At 44.2% G+C, this 11,969-nt stretch overlaps 1 protein-coding gene across 3 annotated transcripts; it reads right to left on the bottom strand.

The window, feature by feature from the left end:
• Positions 1–2,047: 2,047 nt before the first annotated feature.
• LOC147888785 (pentatricopeptide repeat-containing protein At2g03380, mitochondrial-like) lies at positions 2,048–11,124 on the bottom strand. 3 transcript variants are annotated; one of them, XM_087392990.1, is made up of 5 exons: positions 10,445–11,124; positions 10,178–10,368; positions 9,989–10,065; positions 6,453–9,907; positions 2,048–2,108 (listed from the first exon to the last, which is right to left on the bottom strand). In XM_087392990.1, exons 3-4 carry the CDS (start codon positions 10,040–10,042, stop codon positions 6,818–6,820), a joined length of 3,144 nt encoding a protein of 1,047 aa, XP_087249116.1. In that variant the 5' UTR covers positions 10,043–10,065; positions 10,178–10,368; positions 10,445–11,124; the 3' UTR covers positions 2,048–2,108; positions 6,453–6,817. The 3 variants fall into 3 exon arrangements, with proteins under 3 accessions (XP_087249116.1, XP_087249117.1, XP_087249115.1); XM_087392991.1 differs by having other exon boundaries at positions 10,178–10,251; XM_087392989.1 differs by having other exon boundaries at positions 10,178–11,124.
• Between the last annotated feature and the right edge of the window lie 845 nt (positions 11,125–11,969).

Below are 11,969 nucleotides of genomic sequence, written 5' to 3'. Positions count from 1 at the left end.
TTAGTGCCACTCTAGGGATTGTATAACTCAGCTTAAGAGGCCTTTAAGAATTTTTTTATGGAATAGACTAGATGGTACAATAGATGCTTTAGCTAGGGTGGCTTGGGAGACATGATTCTACCTTTTCACTTCCATAGGCAAAGTCTACATCTCATCTAGTTCTTTTTAAGTTAGCATTATTGTTTCGAAAGAAATGTACCTTGGTGGATGCCTTGGTTCAACAACATTATCTAAAGCCCATAACAAGAATAAGGGACCAAACTATTAATAATTATGGGATGGAGCACTTGGTGATCATTCATCATTTACCTTGATGTACAGCAACATAGATCCCATAATCATGACTATCCACAAACATGATGGAAGGAATAAAGTAGCAACTAAAATTGCAAGAAGCCTTTCCACCAAAATCACCACCGGTTTCCAATTAAAATTTGCAGAGTCACAACACTTTTGAGGCCTATTGCTGTAATACAAAACTGCAAACTTAGTATCATGCTAGTTTGCAACTCGTTTAACACATGCCATAGCTAGCATAGTGCTTAAAAACAGCCCATAACATGCTCCACAAGACACCCAACACTCCCACAAGTGCTCCATTCCCTATGCCATCAAGTATAAAGGCATGAAGCTATCCGACAATGAATTTCCAGGAAGTTTCCATCAAGCATGTTCAGTTGGAACCATAAGCAAAATGGCATTCGCATTCCACACATACATATATATAGATCGATATGCATCCAAGTAAAGAAGAACCATGCCTTGGACTATCAACCATACCATGCCCATGGGGCCTCTAAAAACCACCAGGTCTAGACCTGGTTCATGATGCTGCCCAAATGACTGTTAAAAAATGACATAACAGCGGGTATGTGCAATGGAAGATTGAACAGAGCGCCTAGGAATTCACATAGAAGTGTGATAGCAAAATGGGCAAGCCAGAAAATGTGCTTGACCATCAACACCTTACAATAGCCCAAAATAGGCATTGAAGCCATGGAAATGCTATGGAAAGTTACACGGACATTACAAAAACTTGAAATATTACCAACGCCTAATATCATCTTTCACTTTAAGCAAGCACAAGAAATTTTCTATCACACCAGCAATTTGGAAGAGCGCTTGATTGCCCTCCCTCTCAGCCTGAAGGCTTGCCCGAGCAACCTGTACCCCTTCCTCAAACTCTTCATGCATTATCACAGTGAGATCTTGCTGAGCTGACAAGGCCTTCTTGCTTAGATCATGTTGCTCCCTTGATCGAGACGTCTCTACATCAATGAAGAAACCTAGGAGTTTCTTTGTTGTATCCTCAAACTCACTCTTCACAATGGAAAACCTGATCGGCCGCATTCTGAAACCGCTCGTCATGAGTGCGTCTTTATCATCATCCATTTCAGGCTTGGGAGGGGGGAGTGGAGAGCCACGACCTCCACTATCAGGCTGCTCACTGCGTTCTGCAAAACAAAGATTATCGAGAGGGAATGGAAAACAAGTAAGAAGGAACTCAAGAATAGGAAATTGAAAACAAACCCTACCTAGTGCAGGTCTTGAGGAGTCCTTGATGATATCACCTGGGTCGACAATCCTCTCACCTCCGAAGGTGGAGGCCATCTTCATATATAGCTGCTTGTCCTCTTTGCGAGGCAATTGAGCAACTCTCCGCTCATGTTTCCCCATGCTCCAATAGCTGCTCTTCTCGAAAGGAATGCGCATCTCATAATCGTTGATGACCTTAAAGGAGCCCCATATTCTATTCCAGTGGTAAAGGGATTGGGGACCAGTCTTGAACACTCCATCCTTCTAGACACGAACTCCCATTCCTCATCTTTTTTTTAATGGGAACCATCAAGATACCCTTGTCCATAAGCTAGTCAAGGGCTTTTTCAGCACTGATGTTTGAGAACGAAAGTTTCTTCCATCATCCAATTGTTGACATTGGCTAGGTTTGAAGCCTTGACGGGGTTGTCGTCAATTGAATAAAAAAGACCAAGGGTATTTGAATCCTCACCCAACCCTTCTTTTCCAAGAATTTCTACTACTGCTACAACATGTGGGGAGGAGGTCATAGCAGGGGCCACTTGGGGAGCTTTAAGGGCCTGAATAGCCACCTGCATTGAGTGGAGGCAATGGATAATAATGAGGGGCACCCATGTAGCCCAATATAAAACTCAGCAAAGTATCTAAATATTTGATATACTATCTAAGATGGCCAAAAAATTTATACAATGAGCCCAAAATTTCAGATTTGTTGTTATTAAATTAGGTTCCAGTTACTAAAACACAACAGATTTCTCTCTCTCTCTCTCTCTCTCTCTCTCTCTCTCTCACTCAATTAAACTACATATTGTAGAAATATTCCAGAGATATTGCAGAAAAGTTGTAGAAATATTCAATTACATATTGCTGAAAAATTCAATTACATTTAGGAATGCCTTTAAACAATATATAATCACCATCTAGGAAAAACATTAGACCTGCTTTGTAGTTATATCACCAGGTAGGCCATTTCTAATTATATCAGCCGGTAAACATGACATTATACCTCATAAGAATCAAATCAGCAGTAGCAGTAAACATGACATTAGACCTCAGAAGAATCAAAATGAGGCATCAAACCATCTCTAATTATATCATTTGGTAGACATGACATTATACCTCATAAGAATCAAAATGAGGCATCAAAACATAGCATTTTGCAACTGATAGTTTCAAACATAGCATAGCAAGTACTATTCAAGTGACAAGCCAGCATTCAACCCTAACCCAAACATGCCAAAACTAAACCAAAGTGCCAGAACCCAAAAACACATCGAATAGCCAAAAAACCTTCTTCAAAGCCGTAGTAGAGGGCTTCCTTCCGTGTTTGTTGGGGGTTTTCTTCATAGGAACAGGCGCAGTCTTCACAGCCACATCTGCAGTGGTCTCCAAAGGGAGAGACGAACTTGCGAGCATAGGTTCCTCCAGAGTGCCGGACAGATTTGCAGCATGGCACGGAGCAGATGACCTCAGAGAAGGTGTATTCATCTAATCAACAAACGGGGTGAGCATCCAAGTTTGACAGCAGGCACAGGGGGAGGAGAAGCTACAACACGTTTTTCAGAAGTAGGAGATAATAACACCTTGGCATACGTCCGAATTTAGGCAGAAAGGTCTTCAAACTGCAACAAAGGCACAAACTCTATGTCGAGGTCACCATCATTGAAGACAAAGTTCAGGTCCAAAAACTTATGGCGAGCCACGGCGAAGATTAAATAGCACACAGAGGGATGCAAATAAATAGCAACGGAAGCAGGGATGCACAAGAAACACAATGTAGTTCCAGAACTCACCACAAGGAATGCCAATATATGGAAATCTGCAGCCAGACGACGATGAATAACTACGTCCCAGCCTTGAATTCCATGGGTAGGTCGAAGCAGCGGAGCAATATCCCCTAGGAGCTAGCTTACAAACGACCATGGATGGCGGAGCTACATGGGAGAGAGCGCACGACGAGAGAACGCAACCGCAAAGGAGAGAGTGCAGTCGCAACTGCTGGGATGGAGGAGGAGCAAAGCTTAGGAGGCAAGAAGCAGCATGCAATGGAGGCAGAGAACCAAGTGAGAGAGCAGCATAGAGGTGAGGAGGTGTAGAGAGGGGAGGAGCAGCATGTCGAGGTGCAGAGAGGGAAGCATGTGGAGGTCCAAAGAGGAGCAACACATGGAGAAGGCAGCATGTGGAGGTCCAGAGAGGAGCAGCAAATGAGCCTCTGGAGGGGATGGTAGGGGGTAGCACATGGGCTCCCACCAACCACCACTACATGGCCGCCATGTAGTGCGCCATGTAGAACAGTTGACCAGCATGTGCCAGTCCATAGTGGGGTATTCTCGATCACCTGGTGGGCGCATCGATGCAGGTTTTGGCATCTTGAGGGTGCACACACTGAGGGCGCTTTGATACACCCTCAGTAATTAAGCATGTGCACAGGCCCATTGTATCGCCAATGCCACTCCAACGGGTTTGTGTGCATAGGCCCTTAGCATCTCATAGAATATGATAGTACTAAATAGCATATGACAGAAGTACCAAAATAGTACTAAATAGTAATGAGTAGCATACGACAATGGTACATAGAATAGTACCTAAAGAGTACTAAATTATAGTACTGATGAGTAGCATGGTGACAGTGGTACATAGCATTTAGGAGTATGACAGTAGTTACTAGTACTAAATATCATATGACAATAACCTTAATAGTTTTAAATAGTACTAAATAAAACTAGCATATGAAAGTCATACTTAGCATCTGAGAGTGGTAACTAGCATATATCAATTGGGTACCAAACAATACTAAATAGTACTAGTACTCATAAGATGTATCAAATAGTAGTAAGTACCAGCACTAGCATATATTATAGTGGTAGTTTAATGTTGTTTAGTACTAAATAGTACTGCTAGTACTCATCAAGTAGAAGATGATGCACTCCGCAAAGTAAGGGCGATGTACCTCTGTAAGCTCCAAGTAGTGGGTGGGATGTCGTGCATACTAATTTGGGCTAAGCCTCCGCTTGCAAACATCCTTCTTGTTTCGAGACACCCTAGTGTTTTCTCTTCAGAAGTAGATGACAGAATTAACCACCTCAAAACTCAGGCAATCTTGCCTGTGCCTCCAACTTCCATCAGCCCATTTGAAATTTGCTCCTTTTATCTCGACATGATGCATCTTAAAATTTTGTGGTTGAATACCAAGGGCTTTAGCCAATTTGATAACACTAAATTATTTTGCTACTGATGTGTTGGGAATCATGTGGAGCGCAACTCTCGTTGTAGCTAACATATCAGCACTTTGCACTCCTTTGACAACACCCAGTGACGTCTTCAAGTTATCAACAATCGTCGTTGATATTGACTCCTATGGAAATTCTCTCTCGTTCACAACCTCTTTCATGTTTGGATGTCATATAGTCCTGGTCAAAATGTTTGCCTTTGCACTCAAGTCAAGTTTTCTGGTCACTTGTTTGAAATGTCGCACAATTGCCAAGGTCATGTGTCGCACGCTCCGTTCGGATAAATTTAGTAGAGATGAGCATCATTCATCTTCACTTAATAGAAGTGTGCTAGATGGTTGGGCTAATGGGATGACATCAACGTCAAAATCCACTACATTTGAAGTCAAATTATCCATCCTGCACATAACCTTTTAATGGCTACACTTGAATGATCTATCTTGCATACAAATGAGGGACTGAGAGGCTAATCTCTACAGCTTAATGAATGGTGACACTAAGTATTAATGAACTAATACAAGCATGATTGGTGAAGAAACATTACGTATTGGAAAGAGAATATTGCATCTATTGAACCTTATGGTGTTTCTTTTGGATCACATCAATCATCAAGAATTAGTGTCCTTGACCTGTGTGTAAGAGAGACAGCTTAAGAGAGGGAAAGTGTAGAAAGGACCAAGGGAGGGACCTATGCAAGATAACGATAGAGGGATTGGAAGCCTGTGAATGAGAGAGACGGAGCTTGCAAGACAACGAGAGAGAGAGAGAGAGAGAGAGAGAGAGAGAGAGGCACACGCAGAGACTACTGGAGAGACATTGAGACATAAAAAATCCTTGTTGTGCAGGGGAACATTTGATTGGAGATCATAGAATCCTCGATGTGTGGGGAAGGATCCCTCATTTCATGAAACACTGCTATACTATTTAGTACTAGATGGCTTCTCATAACTCCGTTGTTTTTTGCCAAAAAGAGTACTTTTTACATAGTGTTGTTAACTCGGTTCTCCCGTCACCATACAGTTTCCCCTTCTATAGCTAACCCCGAACTCTGTGTGTTTAATGTTGGCCACTATTTCATCACCTCGAGCATGCACACTTTGCACTTAAAGGATTGCAAAAGTGGGCATCTTCACTGCACAGGATTGGATCGTTTTTTAGCACCGAGTACCTTAAAGTTAGCCTGTCGAGATTGAGCAAACCGGAGTGTCAACAATTTGGGAGTTTATACCAAAGTTGGGTTGAGTCAATGGAAAGAAAACCATCCAAATATTTCCTTACTATATTAGAAGCCCCTCTAGATATGGCATTGAACCATCTCATATTATCAAAGATGAATTTGAATTCTCTAAACTCACTTTGAGAACATCTTGTAGAATTACTTTGAATTCACTTGGAGAATGTCTTTTATGATTCCAATGTAGTCCCTCTTGCATGTAATGGGATTTGTATCCTTAACACTAACAGTCTGCTATTGTGTTTTACATCAATATTCTCTACTCAAAAGGGATTACGATGCAACCACATTGCATTAAATGTTAAGAACATAGTGCACCCAGTGGGAGGGAAACCAAAAGCTATGGAGCGATTATCAACACACACACTTTTGACACGACAATTATCTATGATGACATCTACTGTATGTGGGTGCCGATCAATTTCTTCAAAGATAGAAGAGACCTCTCGTACCTTTCCCTTTTTCTTGCTCCTCCTTGTTGAGAGCTATCATTGATCTCTGTGCCGTGCCACATAGGATTCATTACATACCGGAAGATTCTTGACAATATGTAAGTGTTCCCTTGGTTAGGGAGCACACGATAGCCACCTTTTCAATGTGCCATGTAACCCATCTTTCTTTGCATTAACAAATGTCTCATGACACTCAGTGCATATCTGGGATGTACTGTTCCCGCCTCGTCTTGAGGGAGAAATCTCCTAGCTTTGCATATATATATGTTTGCTCTGGGAAGGTCTTGTATCCCCCACCAAAAACGAATGCACAATCCCAGTATTGTCAGTCCCCCAACTCTCTGGTATATTCCATGCTTGTTTGCTCACACTCTCAATGCCTTCTTCTCTTCCTCTTGCATGTGGGCATCTGCATAGATGTTAGACATCAAGACATAAGATGCAGCATCCTTTTCATCCAATAGCACTGCATGTTCGAAGGCCACTCTTCCAAGCTCCACATTGCCCCACTTTCGACAAGCAGCCAACACAGTATGCCACGACACAACATTAGGATCGCAAGGCATCTTCTTCACCATCGCTACCGCCACCTCTAATTGGCCTGCACGGCCGAGGAGATCAACCATGCCAATGTGATGCTCAATAGTTGGAGTGATGCCATAGTCTTTGCTCATGGCCTCAAAGTAATTCTGACCCTTGTCCACTAGACCCATGTGACTGCATACAGTAAGAACAAGAGACAATGTGATCTCATTTGGCTTTACCCCTTCCCCTCTCATATTCTGAAGCATCTGGAAAACAATTTCACTTTCTCCTTGCTGGGCATATCCTGCGATCAGTGAAGTCCACGAGACCTCATTTCGAACAGCCAGCTTGTCAAATGCCTTTTGTGCTTCTGCAACAGATCCACATTTGGCATACATATCCACCAAGGCATTGCCAACAATAAGATCTCTTTCCAGGCCCTCTCTGGCTATCTCTGCATGCATTTCTCGGCCCTTGTCCATGGCTCCTATGCTGGCACAGGCTTTCAAGCTGCAAACAAACGTGACAGCATCTGGAGAGAGACCCTCCAGTTGCATCTGTTTGAGACACTTCAGTGCTTCCTCGCCAAGCCCCTGCTCTGCATACCCTGTGATCAGTGCATTCCACGTGACTCTGTCTTGAACTGGCAGCTTGTCAAACGCTTCCTGTGCTTCTCCAAGCAAGGCACATTTGGCATACATACGCACCAAGGTGTTGCCCACAACAAGATCTCTTTCCAGCCCTTTTCTGGCTATATCTGCATGCAGTTCTCGACCCTTGTCCAGGGCTCCTATGCTGCCACAAATTTTCAAGCTGTAAACAAAGGTGACAGGATCTGGAGAGAAACCCTCCAGTTGCATCTGTTCGAGACAATTCAGGGCTTCTTCCCCAAGCCCATGTTCAAGATATCCTGCGATCAATATGTTCCAAGACAGTGCATCTCGAACGGGCAGCTTGTCAAACACTTCCCGTGCTTCTGCTAGTGAGCCACATTTGGCATACATATCTACCAAGATGCTGCCAACAAAACAATCTCTTTCCAGGCCCTTTCTGGCTATCTCGGCATGCATATCTCGGCCCTTGTCCATGGCTCCTATGCTGCCACAAGCTTTCAAGCTGTAAACATATGTCACGGGATCCAGAGAAAAACCCTCCAGTTGCATCTGTTCGAGACAGTTCAGGGCCTCTTCACCAAGCCCATGCTCAAGATATCCTGCAATCAGTATGTTCCACAACAATGCATCTCGAACTGGCAGCTTGGCAAACACTTCCCGTGCTTCTACAAGCGAGTCACATTTGGCATACATATCCACCAAGGTACTGGCAACGACAAAATCGCTTTCCAGCCCCTTTCGGGCTATCTCGGAGTGCATTTCTCGGCCCTTGTCTATGGCTGCTATGCCGCCACAAGCTTTCAAGCTGCAAATAAATGTGACAGCATCTGTAGGGAGCCCCTCCAGTTCTATCTGTTCAAAACAGTTCAGCGCTTCCTCACCAAACCCCTGCTCGGTATATCCTGCTATCAGTGTGGTCCACGAGACCTTGTCTCGAACTGGCAGCTTGTCAAACACTTCCCGTGCTTCTTCAAGTGAACCACATTTGGCATACATATCCACTAAGGTGTTGCCAACAACAAGTTCTTGTTCCAGCCAGTTTCTGGAAATCTCTGCATGTATTTCCCGGCCCTTGTCTATGGCTCCTATGCTGCCACAAACTTTCAAGCTCCAAATAAGTGTGCCAGCATCTGGAGAGAGACCATCCAATTTCATCTGTTCGAGACATTTCTGGGCTTCCTCACAAAGTTCCTGCTCGGCATATCCTGCAATCAGTGCAGTCCATGAGACCTGATCTCGAACTGCCAGCTTGTCAAACGCTTCCTGTGCTTCTCCAAGCAAGCCACATTTGGCATACATATCTACCAATGCGTTGCCAACAAGAAGATTATTTTCTAGCCCCTTTCTGGCTACGTCAGCATGCATTTCTCGCCCCTTATCCATGGCTCCTATGCTACGACAAGCTTTCAAGCTGCAAATAAATGTGACAGCATCCGGAGAGAGACCCTCCACTTGCATCTGCTCAAGACAATTCAGCGCTTCCTCACCAAGCCCCTGCTCAGCAAATCCTGCCATCAGTGCAGTCCAAGAGACCTGGTCTCGAACTGGCAGCTTGTCAAACGCTTCCCATGCTTCTCCAAGCAAGCCACATTTTGCATACATATCCACCAAGGTGTTGCCAACTATAAGATTTTTTTCCAGCACCTTTCTAGCTATCTCAGAGTGTGTTTCTCGGCCTGTTTCTGCGTTTTTCAGCCTAGCACAAGCCTTCAGTACAGCCGCAAAGGTATACTCGCTAGGATGTACCAAATCGTCTTGCATTTTCCGGTAGAGGTTGAGGGCATGCTTTGATTCCCCAAATTCAATATAACCCCACATGAGAGAAGTCCAAGAATACACATTCCGGTCAACCAACTTGTTAAAAACATGCTGAGCATCGCACATGCTTCCAACTTGGACCAACATTGGGACGAGGTAGTTCCCGAGAGATCTATGATCTTCCAGCCCATTTTTGCACAAGTAGGCGTACAAGCGCTTGGCATACGCTAGATTTTTATTTGTCCTGCACTTATGCAAGATGCATCTAAGGTTCTGAACTGAAGGCGGTTGGGGCATCCGTTCCATAGACGTGAGTGCCTCCTCTAAGCTGAGCTTTTCCCATCCACCCTTCTTTCGCAGTTCTTGTGCTGTAGATGCATTGACCTTTACTTCTCCAGCCTTGCCACATTCCACCAAGCCACGGTCTTGAGCCTGACTAGAGGATGCTCCGGAAGTTTTCTCAAGCATGTCTTTAACCCAATTTGATTTGTACCAGCCGTTCATCCATCGTGACTCCCTCGTAATATTATGCTTGAAATCTGGAGACCTTAGGTTTTTCTGTATTGAGATTCACAAAAGACTTGTCAGACTAGACAATCCGCAGATTCATCATTCAGTTCAGACTCATCGCGCACTTACTTTGCTCTCTCGGATATCCCACCAAGGGGGGAATCCGTGAAGTACTCCTTCCATGAGCGCTCGGGCCCCTGACCTACCTGCCAAGCATGACCACAACAAACATCTATTGCCAGAAGTGGGTATAGCCAGCAGAAAAACTTTTCCCCCAATCGTTAAAAGCAAAGACAACACACTGAAGGACGGCAGTACCTGAACGCGAACATTATTCCAACACGGATCCAATGCCCTCGGGGCAAGCCATCGGAGACCGAGAGCTTGATTGCCTGCGCAGATGCGATGCCAACCGGTCAGAATGTGGGCGTCCGCTATGACGAAATCCAGGGCACACAATTGAGGGAGTACAGGGCTGCATGCTTTTGGAGAGGGAACTCTCCCTGCTCCTGCATATGTGAATATCAGTCACTCCATAGGAGGGAGCGATTTAGTGGAATTTGGGAAATTTCCATATGAGTCTACCTTTTAAGATTCGCAATTGGACACTGTGCTAGTTGGGTCTTTCCCGATTCTATGATTTTATGCCCTGCAGGCTCATTTTCTTCCTCCTTCCTGCAAGTCACCTCTTTCATCCTCTTCTTGTTTACTACAATTCTCGACTGCTCCTTGTGAGCTTCTTAGCCCGAATGTAGATTGAGTTTGGAGCTGTTCGCGAGTCTTTTTCTACACGTTTTCTTTAGGAACCTCTTTGCTAAGTGTTGTTAGGAACGGTGTGACGTTTCGTAATGGCAGGAGTAAGCCACAACGGAGATTGTTTCGAACTCCCTGGAGCTCAGCCTCCTCGAGTCCGTCGTTTTATGTCCAGGAATTGGCGATGTATGTTCGAAGCGCTGGCTATTTTTCCTATTGCACGACGAATGAGAGGTTGCGCTCATGTTCTTTGTGTCAGATTGCTGCTGACGATTCCCTGACTTTTCACTAGCATGCAAATGCCGATATGTTCCTACCCAATGCCCACGCCCACTCAACCTGTAGCATTCCTGCTCACGGCTTGGTTTCACCATTCAAGATCGCCCCCATTTATTCAAGAAAGAAAGGTAATACAGCTCAAGAGCTGAATCGCCCTCTATCGAACATGGAGTAATGCCACTGCTGCAAGACAAAGTTAACACACGGGGATCCATGAAAAAGATCGCCCCCGTTTGTGCAGAGCTTGTCTCGCTTCGGGTAGATACCCTTCGTTCACCACCAAGAAGAGCTTGAATGGTCTTTGTGGCCATTTTAAAAGCATGGAAACTGGAAAGTGAAATACTTGTCCAAATTATCAGCATTGGACTTTAGACTAAACCAGTCTTATTGACATGATTGCAGGAGCATGAAATACTTGTCCAAATTATCAGCATTGGACTTTAGACTACATCATTCTTATTGACATGATTGCAGGAGCATGATTAACTCCGGACAATTGCTTGATGGATTGTCCACAAGGGATGTTGTAACATGGGATTCATTGACCACCAGAGGTTACGTCCGCCACGAAGATTGTGAACTAGTGTTTTATTTATTCAAGAAAATGAGGCAAGAAGGAATCCAGCCGCACATAGTGACATTTCTTATTGTTCTCGCTCTCCGGTCATGTGAGTCTAGTAGACGAGAGCAAGAAGTACTTTCAGGCTATGAGCAAGCATTATGACATTGTCATGACTATCAGCACTGTACTTGCATGGTGGATCATTTTGGCGATGCAAGCCAAATGGATGAGGCAGTGGTAATGGTGGAGGAGATCCCTGTCCAACCTAACGTTGTCATTTGGTTGATCATATTGGGGGGTGAAAGCATGCTACGATGTAATTAAAGTATACCGAGTGAACAACATTTCATTAACAAACAGCTAAAGGGAATCAACTCATATATTGATGCAAACTGTATGTACAACCAAGCCGCCTCGACTTGTAGTGAATACTTGGTATCAAGCTTCCTAACCTAGCAAGACCTAGCCTTGATGGTATATAATCGCTCCACCTTGCACTTGAGGTTGCTATGGCAT

This window comes from Dipteris shenzhenensis, chromosome 21 (assembly GCF_047967505.1).
Source record: "Dipteris shenzhenensis isolate YYH24624 ecotype China chromosome 21, Dip_SZ_1.0, whole genome shotgun sequence".
Lineage (NCBI taxonomy): Eukaryota > Viridiplantae > Streptophyta > Polypodiopsida > Gleicheniales > Dipteridaceae > Dipteris > Dipteris shenzhenensis.
This window is presented reverse-complemented; position numbering and strand designations above follow the sequence as displayed.